Source organism: Drosophila novamexicana, unplaced genomic scaffold, assembly GCF_003285875.2.
Source record: "Drosophila novamexicana strain 15010-1031.04,08,12 unplaced genomic scaffold, DnovRS2.1 tig00001385-arrow-arrow-pilon, whole genome shotgun sequence".
Taxonomy (NCBI): domain Eukaryota; kingdom Metazoa; phylum Arthropoda; class Insecta; order Diptera; family Drosophilidae; genus Drosophila; species Drosophila novamexicana.
In genome coordinates this window covers 878,981-901,334 of record NW_020824853.1, presented here as the reverse complement: position 1 = coordinate 901,334, position 22,354 = coordinate 878,981, and the positions used below count along the sequence as shown (strand labels likewise).

Sequence of the window (22,354 nt, the reverse complement as noted above, 5' to 3'; positions counted from 1 at the left end):
ACACACACAGCCGAACATACGGCTACACACACACGCACGCAGTGGGGCACTAATTGCATCGTTAGCAAATTTCAAACTGGCCTCAATGTCGTCCTGTTTATCCTTGTGTATCCTGTGCGCTTTCGGCTGCTTATACGAAGCTTTCATTTGCCACGCCCGCATGCACCTTCTTATTTATTCATGAGCTGTGAGAGCCACGCCCCACTTTTAATACCCTTGTAGAGGATGCCAGAATCATGTCGTAAGGTGTGTTACAGGAGACATCCTCGACCCCATAGCGTATATATATACCTGATCAGTGTCATCAGTCGTGTCGATATTTGTTCGTCTGTTCGTCTGTCTGTCTCTGAGCCTTAAGTCTATCGTTTTCAAACTTTGCATAGACCCATCTTTCTGTGGTCTTTCATATCTCGCTCGGAGAGAATCGGACCACTACACAATCTAGTTGCCATATGAAATATCGATCGAAAGTAGGGTAGGGTAACTCGGCCTTACTATTCCCACATATCTGCAAAACCATAAGATAAATGTCTGCAAGGGTATTAAAACTTCGACGTGCCGAGCCTGGTTGTTTTTTCTTGTTATTGATTGCCATTGCTCAAAGTTATGTTTACTCTCGAGCCAGCTGCGTCGTACACACACACACACACACACTTACACACACACATCAATTTTTAAAGCCTCTAGTTGATTTTTTACACTCGTTGACAATCATTTTGCAATAGTTAACTTCTCAAGTTGTTGATAAATGCTATTCACAGTGTGCGAAGTTTCATAACTTTTGCCTTATGAAATGGAATATTTTCCAAGTTTTAATTTTATGGAATTCAATTTTACGCCCATTTCTGGCTGAATGACATATTCATGTTTTTCAGTTTGCTTTTTCATCAATATTATCATAATTTTTAGTCATTATTTAGTGCAAGGTTTATGTGTCCTGTCCTGAAACCTGAGAGCTTCTGACAATGGTTGCTGCTGTCGTTTCTGTTGTTGCAGCTGTTGTTCTTTCAGTTGTTGTTGTTGTTGTTGTTGTTGCTGCTGTCGCTGTTGTAACTGTGTCCACATTAACCGCATTGCTTTGCAGCCCCGTTTGCCTCTCGTTTCGTCCTGTCGCGCCTGACAGCATCTAACTTTATTAGCTCGTTGCTGTCGGCGTTGAGTGCTGCCTCCGCGTACGTTCCACACCTCTGCACAGCCCTCTTCCGCTTGCCATGTCATGCCACATTCTCAATTTCTCCATCGCCTTTGTCTCTGTCTCTTTCTCTGTTCTGCCTCTGCCTCGCACGCTGTATCTGCCTCTGTCTCTGTCTCTGTCTCCAGCCAGGCAACAGGCGAAAAATGCGGCGTTAAATATGCCAAGCGCCATTGCGGCAAAATGTTCAATTTCCAAGTAGCGTCAAAAATGTTAGACCACAACGAAAACAGCACGAACAATGGGGCGTGGCTGGCGGACAGAGGCTGAATGGAAAGAGACAGGCAGCAGGCGGCAGGCGGCAGGCAGACAGGACTCTTCATAGGCATAGATTAGAGCAACTTGTCTTTAAACTCAACATTAAAGTAACCACCAAAGTGGGCCATAAAGAATTGTGATGCTCAGCTCAAGAAATCCATAAGCAATGCGGCTGCGGCTGCGGCTGCGGTTGTCCACCGAATGTGTGTGTGGCTGTGTCATCTGGAGTGTGTATCTATATGCATAAAGGAGCCTGTCTTGATTGACTGACTGACTGACCGAGATTCTTAAAGAAGTTTCGCTTTGAGTTAAAAGTGTGCAGTCATTCAGTTGGGAAAGGGATTCCATGAAAATCATTCAACTTTAAATGACCCTGGCTCGGTTAAGTAGAATCCGCAGATTTGCGATTCGAATACGCAACACTCTTCAAAAAAAAAAAAATATATATATATATATTTAAAACAAAGAATTATGTGAAAACGCGAGATGTTTGTTTTGAAGAATACAAGTCGATTTGGCAAGGAATCGATTATATTGTGCCTTTGCTACTAAGCGCTGCAGAATTGGCTTGTTTTACTCATTTCCACGCTCTTAACATCTTTTGTATTTATATGCAAATATTTAATAATATCTCGATTATTTCGCCACATTAACGCCTCCGCCTCGGGCGCTCGATCCACAAGCTAACAAGCCCAGCCCAAGAGGCGGCCAACAAATGGCTGAAGTTAATAACCTGAAAAGTGTCTTGCAAAAGACCAATTCTGGTGTCAATGGTGTCGCAGCTAAAGAAAGTCGCAACAAAAGGTGAACCGGCCAAATTAAAATGAAAATATCTCAGCGTTTCCCAAAAGTTTTTCATTATGCTCTCTTGCAAGGGGTTGTAATGGACGGCAAGTTGCCAAGTCGCCAAGACGAATACACGAATACCCTCACCAAGTGAAAAGCTCTGTTGTAAAATGAATTTGTAAAAGGCTGCGCAAACGCCCTGCGCAAGCTTAAATGCCCTCATGTAGGGCATGAAACAAATCAAACAAATTGTTTCAAAAAAAAATACGCTCATTAAACTTGCATTAATTGAAACAAAGTGATGCCCCGCCATACAAAAGGCCTTTTATTAAAGCCAAGAGACCTGGCCATGCCCTGCAGCTAACCCGGGCCACTCGACACGAGTGTGGGGCTGGAGCTGGAGCTGGGCCTCGGTCATTTGGCTCGATTACATTCCATTCCGTCAAGCAAATAACAAAATATCAAATCAACATTGAGCGCTTGTAAAATGATAATTAAATGCCGGCGAATTCCTCGGACTTGTCCGTAATTGTACGCATTCCTGGCGAGCGCTACACAAATAATTCTCCGTCATAAGCATTGCAATTACAATCACGAAATTATATAATTAAAGCAAAATTTATTGACAAATAAAACAAGCAAAGCTTCTCATATTAAATGACAAATGGAAAAACGCACTCAACGAATTATTACTTTTAAAAAAAATCGAAATGGAAATGAAACAAATAATAAGCTTTCCATAAGTACAGCAACAGACATAAAGGTCGTGAAACCTGTGTGGGTAAAAGTATATTTTTTAAATGAACAACTGAAAGCTGATAAAAACCAAAAACACAACAAAATTTGAGCGCAAAATGTTCCAGGAGGTGGAGCAAAACATTTCACAAGAATTTCTAAATGTTTTCACAGTATTATAATAGTTGTTTTGCCTTAATCCCGAAATGCGTCTTCAAAATAGTATGCAACTGTTTTCTCCGAAATTTCGCTTATATTTTCTTTGCAAAATTGCATCGCTTATGGGATTATTAATCATGTAACTATTTCCAGAAGCCCTCATCCGAATCAAGTGGTTGAGTTGCAATCATTATTTTTCAATTGCTAATTATCCAGCGAAAAGCCAAGCATGTTCGCCTGATTAGCATAAATCAGGTCCAATTGGACCAACAAACAATTATGGCCCAATTCCACTCATGTTCCGCATATCCCGTCGAGTGCTTGTTAGCCGGCGAGTGTATTTCCTACAATTGTTGATTTGTCATCCCCAACAGCACATCCTTCTCATTGGCATATAAGTATTATGCAGGCTAAAGCTAGCTATGATAGTGTTTTTCTTAGAACTATCGAGACATCAGCTTAATGCCATCCGCATTGTTTTCTGATTGGCAGCAATTTTCTTTAAAGAATTCGATTAGCTCTGATTGGAAATTTGTTAGCTTATTAGTGTGATAGCCCATTTAATAAATTGCATTCAACTGCCTTCAACGCCGAGGCCAAAGTATAGATATTTAATAACTTAATTGTTAGCTTTAATAGTATATATGCAATCAGCAGCGATAAGAGGATGAATAAGCACAAGAGGAGGAGGCGGCGTGTTGCAAAATGCTGCAAATTTAAAAGCCGAAAGCAGAAATTATGCTAATGAATTCTTTTGCTGTCGGAATCACGTTACAGGTGCCCGAAAAACGATTAACAATATGTACATGCATAAATCAAAGCCGTCCATTATGCTGCCAGAATGCAATCCGGCTAATAGGATGATCGGGCACGGGGCGAGGCCAGCCGCAGACGGGGGCAATCCCTTGGCTCGACGGGCAGCAAGAAAATCTTTAGTGAAGTTAACAACGCGCTACTTAACTGAACTTTAATTGTTGTTTATGTAAAATACCCAAAGGAGCTGGTGAGAGGGGAAAATGGAAAGGGAGTGGGATAGGGAAAAGGAAAGGGACGGAGGGCAGGACGCATGCATAATAATAATGCTAATGCAATAACAATAAACGGAAGCGGCGGCGCAAAGAACAACAGGCAAAAAGCAACAGGAAATGGCGCATGAAACGAATCAGTCGAAACGGAAGGAAATGCTTAAACGATATGAAAATCCTGCCGGCATATGCTGTAAATTTCCAGCTATTATTACTTGACGCCATTTCTGTTGCTGTTGTCGTTTGAATACCCTAACAAAATATTTGGGCCTATTAGCATTAGCTCCTTGATGCTGGAAGTGCCATATTGCATAGCAGTAAATCAGGATAATCGAATTTGATTTCAAGTGTTGTTTAACGCCCAAGCGATAAGTGCTTTAAATAATATATTTGTTTTGTTTGTGGTTTTTAGTGTTGGTAAGTCAGTAAGCCGCCTGCCGATAACAAGGATATTTCTCGTAAAAGTTTGAAATGGAATATTTTATGGTTTTTGATTTTTAGTGTTGTTAAACGCCCTACCGGAAGCAAGAATTTTGCCCGAGAAGTGGCTGAAATTATATAACTCTTGCCTTTTAGTGTTGTTAAATGCCCAACGGTAACAAGAATATTGTTCGTAAGAGTTTGAATTTTGTTTTTAATGTTGTTAAAAGCCCTAACGGAAACAAGAATATAGCTTGATTAGTGTATTCAGGTCTTAATTCAGGTGTTGCATAATGCACAAAAAAACACAATGCATATTGGCTTGCAACACTTAATCCTGACTTTATTACCATATAACTGAAATGTTGTGCAATGCATATATAAGAAAACACAGAAAGTGTGATTCTAGTGTTGAGTAATTCTAATAACAAAAGAGCTTGATGGATGGAAAAAATGGAATAAAATAAAAATATCTATACAAATTTGCTTTTAAGAGTAACCGAAATTCGTTGAATGCAGATTGGCTTTAAGCAGTTAAGCGAGTGGCTTCTGCTGCTGTTGTTGCTGTTGTTCTTGTGTTTTTGTTATTGCAGCTGTACTGAGGTGAAGCTGTGGGGGGTGAATGAGGACATTGACAACGACAGGTTAATGCTTTTTTCAGGCTCAGCCGCTGGCTGCTGTCGCTGTTGTTGTTGTTGTTGTTGGTGGTGTTGGTGGTGGTGTTGTTGTTGCTATTGTTGTTATTTCATGGCAGTTTTTAATAACGGGCTGACAGGCAAGTCGATGCGGCTGCTGTTGCTGTTGCAGCATCAAATTTTATGGCCACACTTAAACAAACAAACACACACACACACACACACTTACACCCAGACGCACACACACACATAAAGTCAAGCGCTGGGCTTGTGTTTAATGTGCTCGACACGGCGGCAATTAATAAACAAGCTACTTGCAACGATGGGGCAGGTTTTTATGTGGCACATTCTGCCATAACGCTTTCACTTTTTATAGTTTACTCATAAACCAACTAGATAAATGAAAGCAGATGCGAAAAAGTGACGGAAACAAAACGAGAGAGAGAAAGAGAGAGAGAGGGGGAGGAAGAGAAAGAAAGAGCAAGTGTGTGCGCAAGCGAAAGCATTTGGGAAAACTTTTAAGGGTAGCGCACAAATGTATGCTATGAAAATGTTTCTGTGATGCTCTCACACCAGAATTATAATTTATCTGTGGTTAAAAGTTGCTGCAAGTTGTGAAAGGACTTTACCAAAACTAAGACCATTTAATTGTCATCAAAAAAATACATCAACACGTACGTGCAGCAATTCTGCACAATTCTCAGAAGCTAAGTCCGAAACAAAACATTTGCCAACTAAAATAATTCGCATTAAAATTTAATTGCATTACATGTGCGCAGCCACTCTCTAAGCCAGCATTTTTGACATGGCAGGAACGGCATTTAGAATATTTCATATTTTAAATTTAAGCACTATTTCAGCAGCAATTAGCTAGTTTGGCAGGAATATTTCAAACGAACAGTTGAGCCCCTTCTTGTTGCCTCCCTTTGCAGAGGGTAGCATTTAGTTGGAAATATATCGTCATAATACCTTGCCTGAGTTCCTTCTGCAGTACATACGACCGGAACGGACTCTATCAATAAGCTGACATAGAAAAGATTGGCCGAACAATAATTCCTTATATGGAAAAGGGGTCTGGCTTTTGCAATGTTTTCCAATGCACAACAATTAGCAGCGACCTTTAATGCGATTACCTAGAAAAACAAGTTTATTTGGATTGAAAAATGCGAATGCATACAGAGTTTTCGGTTTATAAAAGAGCAAGAAACAAAGCAAAAGCAAAGCACAAAGCACGAAATTTCACTTGAAACAGTGCCTAAGTCAAACCCTTACTCTGACAATCATATTGATAGTTTCGACATCATATATTTTACCTTAAGAAATTTCTCAAGCAAAGCAATTAAAAGGTTTCCCAAGATTTAAAACCGGAATAAATGGATTTAAACGGAGCGGCTTTAGGCGTGTTCCCAAAAAGAAACTGAATACACTTTATAATTTTGTTTATTTGCACGCAAGCTACAACAGCTGGAGCAGCATACCAGGCAACAACAAATCGCTTAAACAGTTGCCAAAGTTTCATTTTCGCCTGTTCCATAAAATTTCGTTTTGAATATTAAACGACTTTTCATTAGAAGCCCAACACGCACACACGTACACACGCACACACAAGTGCTTTGCTTGAAATGTTGTTGATGACCAGCAAAGTGCACGAGTCAGGGGGCGCAACTCAGAAGGGCAAAAGGGGGGATCTCTGATTCTGTTTGAAGTGGCATTCAAGTGTCCGTTGGCCCGTTAGCGGGCTTCAGCTTCATTCAAGTGGACGCCCCAAAAATGTGTGTGCCTTCAAAAGCTGACAGCAGCCAGAGTGGGAAAGATGAATACAGTGAGAGAGAGAGAGAGAGAGAGAGAGAGAGAGAGAGAGAGAGAGAGAGAGAGAGAGAGAGAGAGAGAGAGAGAGAAAGAGAGTGAGTGGAAGAGAGAGAGAGTGAGCGAGAGCGAGAAGTAAAGCAAAAGACAGAGCACTGTCAAATGTCATGCGAGCAAACAATGCTAGCTATGCGAATGCATTTTAATGGATGATGCCACCAACTTTTACTGCGCTAGCCCACCCGCCACGCATCCCCCCCCCACATGCCCACAAGCGAAGCCATCACACTGGAAAGGTTGACTACTGTCAGCCAAAGCCTGGGCAATGGGAGCACAGGACTTGGCTGGCAACAATTACAGTTTCGCGCAAAATGCACAACTTTCAGTTTTTGAAACGATATTCGTGGCGCCCTTCGGAACAAAAGCGCGTTAAAGAAAATGTTGCCAGCGGCGACAGCGACAGACAATGAGAAAAGGCATATGGAAATGGAAGGACCCAGTACCAAGGACATGGAGCGTGGGGCGCAGGGCGTAGGCAGTGGGGTGTGGGGCGTGGGGTGTGGTGCGGACCAAAAGGACCAAAGCAAGTTGCGATGTTGGACTCTGAGGCAGTAAAATGCTCTTTTTTGTTGGTATTTTATGAACGCTTAAATTGCACGCATTGTAAATGCCAATGCACGTAAATACACACACACACACACACACCCATACACATAAACAGACAGACGGGCAACAGTTAAAAGTGAAAACAAACGTAAAATCATCGCAGGGCCTAGCACAAAAAGAAGGGAATAAAAAGCAAAAACGTGAATTTCATATTGCAAAATACTTGAATGCAGATTTTTTAAGAGCCTGCCCCAGACTTAACGACTAAACGACATTAAGTGCCACATGCAAAGTGGCCCAAACAAACACAATATGAGCCCAAGTGCTTAGGTCCCGCTTGAGGCCAGTTTTCAACTTTCATATCATGCAAACAGACCGCAATTTGGGTGTCCTGTCAGACAGTTTAATACAAACAACTAAATTGATATTATGACTAAGTTGGGCCGCGGCTGGCGCGTACATCCGGTGCCCATAACTCGTTGCGGTAGGAATTTAATAGGAAATAATCAAGCCTAACATATTTTCATTTATTTCATGAGAAATACTTCTACTATTTTATATTTCTTTTTATTTTGGGTAAAACCTGATTCTTTTTTTTTTAAATTCCTTAGTTGTTTCTTCAAGTATGGGCATGCAATTTCAACTATAATATGACAGGTATATACATATAAAGGCCACGCTTTATCAAATGAGCAAAGCTTAAGGGATATGTGTCAGAGATCAAGCTTGTAATACTGTAGCAAGGTCTTAACTATACTATGCGATTTCATAAACATCTTGAGAAAGTTTAACTTTACTGCAAATTGGCTTGCTCTAACTCTTACAGTCTCTATCGAGCGCGATCTTCGCCTAACAAGGGTCGGAGATCAGATAAGCCTCGTCAGCAGCCAGGGTCCTGGCTGAGACTATCTCAGGGAGCCGCCTGCACCCCAGCGACGGAAGGTCGAAGAGGCGAATCCTCTAAATATCTCACATTATTATGCTCCTCCTTGCCCACCTTCCGCTTCGTTGTCAATGTAAATATCATAACTATACTCACTTCACATTCATTCGCTTGGTAGAGATCAGAAGGTACTAGTCGATTTCAGCGCTAACTAAAGCAAGTTGAAAGCTCCTAAAGTCGCCCATTTCCAAAATGTGTTTGTTATCATAGTATTTAACTCTAGCTGGTATTTAGAAGAGAAGAAGCCACTAACTGAATTTACTTTCTGTAGATGTTCTACTTTCAGACTCCAATGAGCTGAGTATTAAGCATATATAAGACTGTTTGCCCTGACTGACTGACTACCTGACTGACTGACTGACGGACTGACGGACTGACGGACTGACGGACTGACTGACTGATCGGTGATCAACCCAAACCACAAAAAGCTACGAAACTGCAATTTTTTCTGTTGTTACATTGTGTGGTAAAGGTGCACGTTAAGACGGGGCTTCTGGAAATTCCACCTTCCTTTGTATAAAACTCTTTCCTAGTTCGATGTTATTTAAATATATTTACAAAAAAAAATGCAAATCAAGATGGCAAGGCAATACCCACAATTCTAAGCACAACATACTATAACTACCAAATTTTTGACAATAATATAAGTTTCTAAAAACTATTTGAGATTTTATGTGCGTTTCGTGCTGGAGAGACTGCATAGTTGCTGTCTTCAGTATGACAAATATTATTATACATTAACAATCGCTCACAACAGAAGATAGATGTGCTGCAAAATATGGTTTCATATCATAAGAGCATATTTCATTTGTTAAACAATAGACGAAAGCCGCAAATTGCATGCAACTAGATTCAACACCAGCCACAAAGCAATTTAACCAAAATGTGCTCATGATTTGTGTAGAGGCAGGAGACGAGAGATTCATTATGGTTATCTCAGAGCTACTTAGTTAAGCTGCTCAGTTGCTAAAGTAGTTGTTAATGCTGTCCAACAACAGCAGCTCGGAGCGCAAGCTGAACGACAACATCAACTGATTTTCCAGGAATTAAAAGCAGTTTTAGTGATATGAACATGTCAACCCAAATGTGATGGCACGGACGCCAGCAAGGGGCTGCCTTGATGGACGGCAAAGGACACGCACTATGGCTCGGACTCATATATTTTAATTATCATAATGATAATTACCTTTGCTCAGAGTGCGCCAGTGTGCTGTGAGGAGTCCTTTGAGCGCTTAGCATTCGGTTAAGTTCCCAATTTTTCGTTGTTGTTGTTGTTGTTGTTGTTGGTGGTGGGCGTCGTAAGGCCTGAGGGGGCTTGATGGGCTAGAGGGGCAACCTAATTTGTGTGGCACATTGGGGCAGTCTATTTAATATTTGATCGCCTAACGACTGAGAGGGAAGCGGGCAGCGGGCAGCGGGCAGCCCAATTCATTTACCTTTGATGTATCCTGCGCCTAATTGGATTGCAGCCTTATTAAGTATACGCAATGTTGCCGCAAGATTTTCAGCTTTATCTGCCAGTTGATTCTTTATTATTTATTTTATATCTATGTATCCAGATATATATATATATTTGTCATTTTTTTTAAGCTCACTTTCACAGTTTGTCAGCTTGTCAGTTTGCCAGCTTGTCAGTTGGTCTGTTTATCAGTTTCAGCGTCTGTTGCCTATGCAAATGATGTTTAAATAAGTTGGGGCAACGGCTCTGCAAAATAATTAAAATATGCTGGCAAAGGCAAATAACATTAAAAACAACAAACGAGGCAGCAAAAAACACGCAAAACAAATTGATAAATATGCAAATTTAATAGACTCCAGCGAGTATTTGCATAAATCTACACAGCGCAAAAATAAATAAATAAATTTGCAAGCGCTGGTAAAGGCCCGTACAGCCACATGCCCTGCCATACCCCGCCACACGCACACTTTACCCAAGGCAGATAAAAAATAAATTGAACACAAAGTCACGGCTGTCAAAGACCAAAACAAAGAAAACAAAATGTGTTCGACCTGGCTTATGCCCTATATCATTATTTGGAGTTATTTAAGAAATGATTTTGAGCAAAAGCCATATACAAATTGCCAGACTTTGCTCTTAAACCTAGGAAAAAACAAGAAAATAGAAATGGACTATGCCATTTTCTTTGTTCTCTAAGTTCGATGAATTTGTATAGCTTGAAGTTAGATGATACAATTATTAGATAAGTGCAGGATACTGTTAAACGCATTTTCCTTGAGAAGCTTGCCTTCTCCTTGAGATTCAATTTAGAGTTTTTAAGTTTCTATAAATATTCTGCATATAATACCAGTACAATATATGTCAAAACTATTTAAGATCAGAATATTTTTGAAAGCATTTAACTGGAGAAATTTGCCTTCAAGATATTCAAGATAGATTTAATAGAAAGCTTACAATTATATATCTATATAATATATTATTTTATTATATATTATAAGTATATTTGGCATATCGAAAAAGTTGAGAATATTTTTAAACGCGTTTTCTTCAAGAACTTTGCATTAGAAATAATCTGCTTGATATGCAGTCTACGATTTTTCAATATCCATATCTTACTATTTTTTTTATCAAATATTCGGCATATATGTATTTAGTGTATCTGTCTCTGTCAGCCGCCGAGCTCCAAGAGTTTCTATAGGGCTTTTGCTATGAATTTATAAAATGATAATATTTGGAGAGATTTTGTAGATGCGCTTGTAAGCATATTTTAGCCAATTATTTATGACGTAAAAGAGCAAGAAATCTTTTGGTATGACATATAATACTTAAAGCATGAATTTTTTGAAGTAGATAGATATCCTGTGTATTTTTACTGTCTCTTAATATACTATCTACATAATATATATTCGTAGCCTAAAACATTCTTCAAAAATAAATATGGAAATAGATAAATACATAAAGAAAATGAAAGAATAAAATAAAGTAATGTGAAGAAAAGGCTTTTCTTGAATCGACTCCATTTGAATGGGTTGCGTTAAGTGAGTGCTTACTGTAATTGCACACTTTACATACTAACTAACATCCTCCAACTGTGTTCGTGGGCCGAACAACAATTTGGCCAAATTCCAGCAGAGAACACAAATTCTTGGCATGTTTCGTATATTTCAGTTGGTTATTTAAATTGATGTTAAGTGAAAGGCAATCGACTGTGGATGCATTTGGCGCACAAATCAGCTATAAATACACACACAAAAGTACATATATGTATATACATACACACACACACACACACGCATACACTTGCACATATTGGCAGCTAGTAAAGCACTTTGTAGATATTGCGCATACGCCACGTTAATCTTGCGCCCGCTTCAGCAGACACACAAGCACACACACTCCCAAATCATACAAGAACAAAAAGATTTGTTTCTCTTCGGCTCAACTGCGCTGTTTATTTAACCACTCACTACCCCCGTCACCCCCTCTCCAGCCCGTGATCTACGCGTGTTTATTAACGTGCACATTATTTGTATACACGAGTGGCTTTTGCATATTAAAGGCGCGTTTAATGGGAGCCATAGAGCTTTCGAGGCATTCGATATATTCTTGAGCAACAAAATTTGCGGCGCGCTTTGCATATTTCCAGTGAGCGGCCAGGGGCAACCGACGGGGCCAGACGGGGCGCCGGGTATTGCAGCAACGTTGGCAACGTTGGCGACTTCAACGATTGTTTGGTGTTTAGTCAGTTGTGAAACGCCACAAGCCGCATTCAGCAGAATCTTTTGCCACAGTTGCTAATAAACCCATCAATGGTCAAAGCAGCATGGCAACGGGGGGCAAACGGCGGGCCAACGTGAAATGGAAATGGAAAACGGCATGTGGAGAAATGTCGTAATGCTAACTCGAGGCCCAATTGGGTCAGTTGTCAGTCCAGCTGCAAAGCATGTATTTGACGTGCTGCCCATGGGCCGACATGAAAAACATAATGAAACAAAGTCTGAAATGTGCAGGAAATGCCAGCAGAACGTGCGCATACCCTGCACACTTGCCAGAGAGGGCAACAGAGAAATAGCTGAGAAAAAAACAACTTAGGCTCAGCCCGAAGCAAAACGTATTTTCCAAAAATCAGTAGAAGAAAAGCAGCTGCAAGAAGAACTTTATATTAAAATACAAATAGAAATGCGATTGAATAAATTATATGTTAAACATTTTTGTCAATAAGCAAACGTCGAACGTGGTAAATCAATTAAAACTACAGGGTATACTTTAGCCACACACTACTCAAGCATATATGTAGTACATGAGAGGCAGATAGTACTCAGAAACAGGCATTTCCCTGGACTTTGAGTGGGCTATGTGAATTTTGCAATTCGTCACATTAAGCCCGAGCTATGCGAGGGCAAAAGAAGTCTTGAGTTTGAATCTGCAATTTTGGAAAAATTTCCAAGTCTTTTTCAATAGCACTTGCGCACACATGCTATGAACTCCACATGTGAAGCAGCACATTTGCCTACCCCCAATCACCCCCTTAGCTGTAAGCCTTGACTCGGATGGGGACAAACATGGGAAAACACTTAAATGCTCATTCGCGCTTCAACGAGCAACAAGCTCTGAAAATGCCTACACGACGAGTGGTAGGCGCGTGGCATGCCCCAGCACATGCGTGCCAGCAGATACCCTGTAAATATGTTAACCGACTTCGATTTGAATATAACGTGCTATTTAATGGAAAGAGAATTAGGGCTATATCTGAATATTTCATGCCCACAGCTGCCGACTTCCATGGTAACTGCTTTTCGAACTAAAACAAAGAAATGCACAGATTTAGTCGGCGGTTTGACTATTTTGCTTATTTAAATATATAAATTTGAAAATGAAATCAAAAACATCGCACACTTGCGCAACTTGTTGATGCCCTTCTTTTAGCTATAGAAATTGTTGCTCCTTTTGATTGTTTTTTTTTTTTGTAATTACAAGACATTTTTATGGAATGGCCTGTGGGGCAGCATAAACATAAATGAAACGAGAATTTGGTCAATTGGCACCTTTTGCTAGCCAAATAGCCCGCCATTGGTGCACTTGACGCACATTCTTGGCCATCAGCGACAGCGAAGCGACCGTGAGTACACCAAGGAAAACAAATACGTTGCGCCTGCTCAAAAGCCAGTCGAAGATGGAGCTTTTTGCTGGCGCCGCGTGCATATGATCTTGCTGCTTTGACACCTCCAGTTGCCATTCCTCCCGATCCAGCTCATCCTCCTCGTCCTCCTGCTCCCCCAGTTGCTGCTGTCGTTGCTGCTGTTGCTGTTGCTGCTGCTGCTGCTGTTGATGGTGGGAACGATGGTGCTGCTGTTGGTCCAGTTCCAGTTGCTGCTGCAGCAGCTGATTCTGTAGTATCTTCTTCCACTGGCGCCGCCGTATACCCTGCATCTTTTGTGTATAGTTCATGCTATAGATGAGCAGATAGCGCACCTGCAGCAGCTGGGGCAGCTCTGGCGATGCCTGGCGCAGTTGGCAAACGGCGATGCTGCGCAGCAGAGTGCCGCATATGGAATAGCCCCAGCCGGGACACCATTCAGCCATGCTGCATGCCTGCTCCAGATCATCGTAAAACTCCAGCTCCGAGCTGCTGATATCATGACTGCCGGCGGCAATCAGCGCATACAGCTCCTCCATGTCGCCGCAAAAGTAAACGCAATTGGTCACGTCCAGTGGCTCGACTGGCTCCGAATCCTGATTGCGCTGCTGTACTCGAAACACCAAATGTGGCCGTGGCTCTGGCTTTTGCTCCAGCTGGCGCCACAGCAGCAACTGATCGTTGCGCTGCAGCTGACGCAACTGAGGCGTGCCGCTCTGTATGAGCAGCCAGTGGAGCAGCTCCACCTGCTCCGGCGGCAGCACATTCTGCAGCAGACGGCGCTGAAAGCTGGCCAGCTCCGACATGGTGCCGGCCACATAGCTCAGCGAATTGATGTTGAAGCCGGCGGGTGTACAATACGCTGGCGGATACGGCACCAGCAGCTGCTCGTAGCGATAGCTCTGTATGGCCATGCCGAATAGCACCCATTTGGCATCGACGCCCAGCAGATCCTTGTCCAGCTCGGCACGCAGCTCGTCTATGACGCGCAAGCGCCTCGATTCGTTCATCACATGAATCAGCATTGGGTCCATGCTGTTGCGGGGCGCACAGACGCAGATGCGACCACGTCGGCCGCAGCTGCAGTTTCTCCACTCATATGTGTGCCGTCCACGTTCCATCTCCCACAAGATCGCTCGCTCGCTCTTGCTTTCAATCTCTCTCTCTCTCTCTCTTTCGTTCTCTCTCTCTCTCCCTATCTTGTCTCTGTCACTGTCACTGTCACTGTCACGCTCGCTTTCTCCAACACTCTGTCAGCGGCTTCGAGGAATTTAATTAATTTCTTTCAAATATATAGATATAGATATTTTCTTTATGCTTTTGATATGATTCTTAGCCGCCTTCGAAAACTCCTTGGAAAGCGAAGCAAAATTTTGAAATAGTGTTTTTTGTCGTTTTCCTCTTTTTAGTATTCAAAAGTAATATTGGAGTGGACTGTGCTCAATGAAAAGTTCTGCTTGGGTATCGGATACACGCTGCATATCACCGACAACTTGTCCCGCGACAATGCGTGAATATAATTTGGAAAAATTATTTAACATTGATATTATAATACAATAAATATAATAATATTCTCCCAAGTTTTTCGGCTGTATTGGCTTAGTGTTGTCAATGCAAAAGCTGAAAATTTACTGAATTGCTTGCAAAGCTCTCGACCAGAAAACATCCTACAAAAATGATACGAATTCAAAAGGCTACTTTGGCACTTTGGAAGCTAAACATCAAATTCCCTCCTCATTGTATCTATTATAACTATTTCTTAATAGAATTAATGCAGGGCATGGAACCGTTCGTGACTCACATCTTGAGCAGTTTTGTAAAGTTGTAAACCCTTTCGCCGGGCAGTTTTTAACAATTTATAATCCATTTGGAGATCTTCGCTCATGTGAAAAGCCAACTCACAAAAAGCAGCTAATGTGCGACAATAGAAACAACATTAAATCTGTTTCGGCGCACACTTTAAGTCGATTTTAAGCTCTATTTACCTCGAAGAAAAAATAGAAAACGTACCCAAATCGATTAGCCAAATAGAAAAAGGGGCATTCCCGCCCAAACGCTTGCTGCCCAAGTTTCGATCGGATGGAATGCTCTTTTAATAGCAAATAGACTTCTATATATATATACTTATATATATGTATATGTGTGTGTGTATGTGTGTGCGTTTCTATATAAGTATGTTGGCAGCGCCAATTCTGAGCTTTTTTAGAGTTAATTTTCTAGACGCTTGGGCTTTCTTCAATTACGAAAGTTTAGCCAACAAAACTTGGCCAAGTAAATAACATTTATCGCTCTTCATAAAACATGTGTGTGCGTGTGTGTATGTCCTTTTGGGCCAGGCTAAAAGTTATTGCAACAAGTTCAACCTCTTTGCCATATCCGGTTTCCGCATGGGATCTATTGCTTGCCCACCGCCTACCTCTTGCCCACCTTGTATAACTTGTAGCCAAACAAATTGTGCCGCACACACACACACTCCAGTTCTTAATAGTTGAGCAATTCCTTTTAAGTTCCTTTGCGCTGGTCGCCACTTGCCAAATTCTCGTGGGGATTCGACCCGCTGGCAGCTTCTGGCCTTCGGCTGCCCTGTTGCATTGGGCTAATTGATGGCTGACGTTTAAGTTTTTCATTTTCATTTTTGTTATCGTCTATTTATTTGTATACCCTGAACCCATTTAAGGATGGGTAGAATCAACAGCCAAGGCTATTTGGCCGTGTTCATCTGTTCACATGTGTCTCAGAGACTATAAGAACTAGAGACTTGCGAGCTTTAGCTGAACTGCTCCGATTACCCGCTAATTATCGACGAATTGTGGCCGCAGCTCTGCGCAGGCTATTTCCTAGTCGGACACTTCGGACTAGGGACTTGTCTTCAGCGAACAGCGGGATTTCCGACATTACTCGACAATTTTCTTAAGCAAATTTCCGCTTTGGATTTCCTGTCAGCGTCCCGTCAACGTCCATTGGCAAATCCGTCGACCATTCCGTCGGCCCGGCATAAATTATGCCCGGCAGCCATCAAGTCGGCGTTGGTACGCCCCCCTTGCCATTTTTTTGGTTGATCAGTGGAGCACAGCAAACAAACCAAAAAAAAAAAAAAAACAAAAGGAGAAATAATATGCATAAACATACTGAAAGCTGTCAGTAGCCGAACCGGAATGGGAACTGGTCGTTCGATGTGGGTGCCGGCAGCTCAAGAGTCAGTTGGGGGAGGGGGTCGGGAAACCAGGTGGGAGAGCTGGGATTGCGAGAGGTGAGAGAGCTGACCAGGCAAAAACCATGACATGAAACATCAAAGTAGCATTTGCCAAGTCTGTCCCACAGCTTTGCCGTGAGCATATCAAATAAAGCCACGCCTCCAGCCCCGCAGCCCGCCAGCCATCCAATTCAAACACTCCAGCCCTCGCCACGCCTCTGCGTTGGTGGCCCACACAATATGGTTAACTGGCGGCGGGTGGCGCAACCGCAACTACAGCTAACACAACTTTGCCACATGCTTTGCAATTTCGAAGGCAATCAATCGATTTTCGGTATGGAACTTACACTTCTTTACACTTTTTCTTCTTCCTGCTACACACATTAGCACAAATCCATGATACTTTGTTTTTTACCTTTCTCCATCAATGGGTGCAGGGTATTGTCAAAGTGGAACGGAGATAGAGAATGGCAAAGTGGGCGTTCCTTGCAAAGATTTGCTATTCAGAAAAACTTCTGACATGGAAGCACCATAAATAGTCCTTGCTTTGATATTTGTCGAAAAAACTGAGAAATGCGGGACAAAAAGGTTTTTTTTTTTTGAATGATTACAAAGATCGAAAAACAAGGAAATTGTAGTGTTCAGTTTCAACAGTTGACGAAACTTCCTTGCAGTCATATTGCTCGACTAAACAGAGCTAATAGAAGCTCAGCTTTCATTAACTGCTGCTCGATTGATAATAGCCAAGGACTTATTTATTCAAATGGAAAATCCGTTTTTTGGCCGTTTAATTTTTGAGCTTTGCAACTTGAGAACTTCATTTTCTCTTCAAATGAACTCAAGGCCGATTGGAATATAAGGAAAAGTCAGTCACTCAGTCAGCTGGTAAGCTGATTTAGCTTGGCGTGAGAAGCTAAGCAAACAGTCATATTGATCAATCAAATGGCCAGAAACTGGCTCGAGGCTCAACTTCAATCAACATGATGTACGCGAGCCGACGAGCAACGCGGCCAAAGCACAGCTGCCTAATTGAGCTGCCAGACACGCGCACATTGACTGTCGGCTTAGCCCAGGTAACAGGCCATGAGTGGGCAGCCCACTGAACTAATTTGATTGAGCAAACAATTGAAATTTATTTGATGTGTTGTTGATACGGCATAAACAATGTGATTGATGATTCAGCCAGCAGGGAGCCTGGTTTCCCGCTCACATCTCCTTCCCCAGTTCTTTTCCTGTTCCCATGCCTGTCTCTATTCCCAGCTACATTCCCCTCCGCACCCGCATCCGCATTCGCATCCGCATCGCTGCATTCGCTATTTATGAAATCGTTGACCACCTCACGATAATCGCTCTCGGTAAAGGCAATCGACTTGACCAGACGCCCATCTGTGGCGCAGATGTACATCTTATAGAAGCGCTCCTCTTGTGGCTTGATTGGCTCCAACGACTGCAAGTCGCCATCGGGCAGACAGGCGATCACGGTCAAATCCTTGGTCAAAGGATGTATATGCTGCTCCAGCTGAAAGCTGTATACTACGTGCTTCCGCTTTCGCTTCGGCTGCGGCTCCGGCTGCGTCTTATGCGACGACAAGTTCGTCGGCGATTGCGACATGACTTGAACACGAACAAGACAAAAATTCAGATACAAATTTTTACAAAATATTACAAAACAAAAGCAAAAAAAAAAAAAGAACACCAAAATTCCGAAAAAGAAAAGATTCAAATTGAATTTCGATGAGAACTGTTGCTGTATGTGCGAGTGTGTGTGTGTGTGTGTGTGTGTGGATTTCTGTGTATTTTGTTGTGCGGCCCTGACAGAGGGAGACAGGGAGCCACTAGATTCGAGTTGAAACACAACGCCTACAGAGTTGACTGGTAAGCAAGATGCCAACTTTTTGGCAACTCTTCAAGTTGGCCCAAAGGGCTAAAAACATGCCCCGCATAATGATGAACCGGGCCAAGCCGCAAAACTGGCCAACAACAAAATCTCGGCGTGTGCATGTGCGCGTATCCAAGCGCCTTGCTTCCTACCTTACAGCCCCCCCCCCCTTTCGTGTGTCTTGTTTACATTACTTTGCGCCATGCATGCCCCAGGCTGCTGGCAGCAGCAGCAGCAGCTCACATTTCCACAACTGCCCCCACAGCCTCAGCTCAACTCGAAACTCAACTCTCGACACACGACTCGATGCTCGACTCGGCTTTTATTATCATCTTTGGCAATCGCCTGCGGCTGGCCCTGGCTGAAAAATATGAAAACATGAAAACTTTTGCCCACAACTTCACAAGCCAGCCGAATAAGAATCAACAACAACAAAAACACTGAGATGGCTGCTCTATGAGCATTCCCGACCGGCATATACCCTGTGGCATGCTAATTTATATTGAGACTTCGCTTCAAGCGCATTTATGCGCTCGTTTTTCATATAAACGCTCTTGTCAAAAAGTATTATTTTATTGCGGAAATCAAATCGGAATCAACAAATAAATATTACTTGATTGAATACATGTATATGAAAAACCAGGTACATGAACTGATTTTTAAGGCGAGGCACTGACTTGAACTGTGAACCGAACCAAGGAATTGTTTGTTGCCTTTGCAAAAGGATAGCTTGTAGAATTGTAACCTCATCTAGATGACAAGTCCTGTTTAAGCTCGCAGATAATTTGGCTGACATGTCATGCAAGACAACTGGCAGGACAGGTCATCGCTGTTGTCGCGCATGACGTTCTTTACCATTTTGACAACTTGTCAGCCAGGTATTAAATCTGTTTTTCTTATACACGCGCAATCCACGTTTACAAAGCATTGAACATTTCATGATGACCATACATCATCATCAGTAATGTTTCAGTTTTGGGGGTTGCGCCGCCCGCCCGGTCGCCCGGTTCGAGGAAATCTCTGTTAAGGACTTACAACGGCAACCCATTCGCTGAGCATAAAATAAAAAATGAAAACTTAAGCATATGCAATCCAATGGCATTTTAAGCAGAGATGAATTATATGCTCCGCCAGCAGCCACGCCCCAGATTCGAGCTTAGCCCCAGGTAAGAGGCAAGCACCTGCTGGCGGTGCGGGCAGGCGCCAGACGTAGGCGCACCGCACGAAAAGGACGTCGTGTGCCTTTGGCTCGTTTTGCCACCTGATTTTATGGTTCATAAAGTTGTTGCCCAAGCAGCGGAAAGCGCCATTTGTGGGCTGGCTTAAATAAAAAACTGATTTTACATATATTTTGCTTATTTTTTTTTGTTCTTTTTTTTATATTTTATATTATTTTACTTTTATTATTATTATTTTTATTATAATTATTATGATTTGCTTTAGCAGCAATCGCGGTTGCTATACTTGAGTGTGTGTGTGTGTGTGTGTGTGTGTGTGTGACATATGGCACACACTTGAAAGTAATCATTATCATCATCTTCATCATTAGCATTGGCATGATGATGTTGTGTGCCGCTGACGAGTTGTTAATGATAAACAAAATGATGATAAAGTCGAGAACGTCTCGTCGCTTCTTGCTTCTTGATGAAAAACGCTTTGGGCCAAGAAAGTTGTTAACATAAAATGGCTGGCTGCACACACACGCACACACGCACATACAAATACACACGCACACGTGGCTGCTCTGTGTGCTCAGCAGCTTTGCTCTGATTTTCTCTTTTATATTTTTTCTTTCATTATTGAAATGTTTTGCATTGCCCGCTCCGTTTTGGCAACTGCCTGGGGGTTCATCTCTGCGACCGCCACTTGGCAACTGTTGGGAATTTATGGTCTCACATACACACACATACACACACACACACGCACGGTATTCACCTTTTCCCGTTAATAGCGGCCATCTGTCATTGCAATCGTTTTTCGGGCACATCAATTTCAGGCCTCAGCGCATTTTATGCTCATTTTATTTATAGTCACAACTTGCACAACTAAATCAAGCCCAGAACGTGGCCAAATAACACGATTTCATCATATTTTCAATTCGTGCGTCTCATGAGTAGCAAACAGAAACCTAAAACACACATGAGAATTGCCTTAAAGAGCAGCTCCTCAAGTTGTTTAAAGTACTCTCAAATCTGTTCAAGATGAAAATTAATTCCAAATTTGAATGAGGAAGGTAAATCAAATGCAGCATTCAGAAAACGAAGACTTGGAAAAAGAGAAGGTAACCAAAATTGTTTGGGATCATGCCGGTTCAAACCCTTAGTCACTATTTTTCTGTGATCTTTCTCAATTATTACGTGTTCGTCTAGTAGGGATAGAAAAGTTTAATTGGCTGGTCAAACTAGAAGCGTCGATTACCCTCGTAATTACCTTATGAATAAATATTGCACCAAGCATAGTTCTACGCTTAATTAAATATCATCAAAGGATATCCAACTTGATTAAGCGACAACTAACAAAAATATTTAATTTGTTTTATTGAAAATTTTCGACTAGATTCACGGTTCAAAGAAAATCAAGTTTACAACCCAAGCCAAATGGCGAGGCATGGGTTCAAGCCTTGGAAAAAAAAGACAGCTAATTAGCTTGACTTAATGAATATTTGGAGTTCAAATAAGTTGAAAGTTCACAGAATTAGTAAAACACATTAATTTAGAGAAGGTCGCCGGTTTGAATCACAGGCGTTTCAGTGTGTAAATACCATGACAAATGTTATGATAATACCAAAAAAAATAATAGTAACACTAATAATAATAATAATAATAATAATAATAATAATAATAATAATAATAATAATAATAATAATAATAATAATAATAATAATAATAATAATAATAATAATAATAATAATAATAATAATAATAATAATAATAATAATAGTAATGATAATGATAATAATATAATATAATATTAATAATAATAATAATATTATTAATAATAATAACAATAATAGTAATGATAATGATAATAATATAATGATAATAATATAATCTCTATATCGGAAAATTCCGGGGTATTATTGTCAGCAAACCATATACAATTCAATCTATATTTAAAATCTGTCCCTGATGTGCCAAGCACCTTGTGTGTAACGCATATAAAATGAAAGACTCGCAATTGTTAAGCTTTTAGCAGAAAACTAGCTCATTAAATGCTGAATTCTTTGCGGCTTTTTGAATGTTAAGCGTGAAATCGAGCCACTTTAATTTTGTTAAGCAGTGTAATCATCTGTTGGCTGAGATAATTGCGTTGCCGATAATTGTCATTAGAGTCGCCATTTTGGGGGACCGCTTAGGAGTGGGTAGCTGGGCGACCATCCCCTGGCCGGGCAGAGTAGCCCAGCTCCCACAAAGCAAGAAGAAGCAGACGCATAAGAAGAAGAAGAAGAAGACGAAAAGGAAAGAAGAACACAACAAGAAGGGAGACCCCAAAGAGCATGCTATCAATTTTATTTTTATTTATTTTATGCCCGCTCCGCAACTCTCGGCACATTTGTTTGCTTTTTTGGCGCTCAGCTTCAGCGCATTTTGTAGCTCGTAAAAGTTTTTGATATAAAATGTA

General features: G+C 41.5%; 2 protein-coding genes across 2 annotated transcripts; both read right to left on the bottom strand.

The window, feature by feature from the left end:
* Positions 1–13,098: 13,098 nt before the first annotated feature.
* LOC115767339 (protein mono-ADP-ribosyltransferase PARP16-like) lies at positions 13,099–14,782 on the bottom strand. Its single transcript, XM_030711590.1, has 2 exons — positions 13,948–14,782; positions 13,099–13,202 (listed from the first exon to the last, which is right to left on the bottom strand). Exons 1-2 carry the CDS (start codon positions 14,780–14,782, stop codon positions 13,099–13,101), a joined length of 939 nt encoding a protein of 312 aa, XP_030567450.1.
* A 3,185-nt stretch (positions 14,783–17,967) lies between these two features.
* On the bottom strand, positions 17,968–18,540 carry LOC115767362. The gene has a single exon (XM_030711620.1). The coding sequence runs from the start codon at positions 18,464–18,466 to the stop codon at positions 17,987–17,989; it is 480 nt and encodes a 159-aa protein (XP_030567480.1). The 5' UTR covers positions 18,467–18,540; the 3' UTR covers positions 17,968–17,986.
* Positions 18,541–22,354: the final 3,814 nt, after the last annotated feature.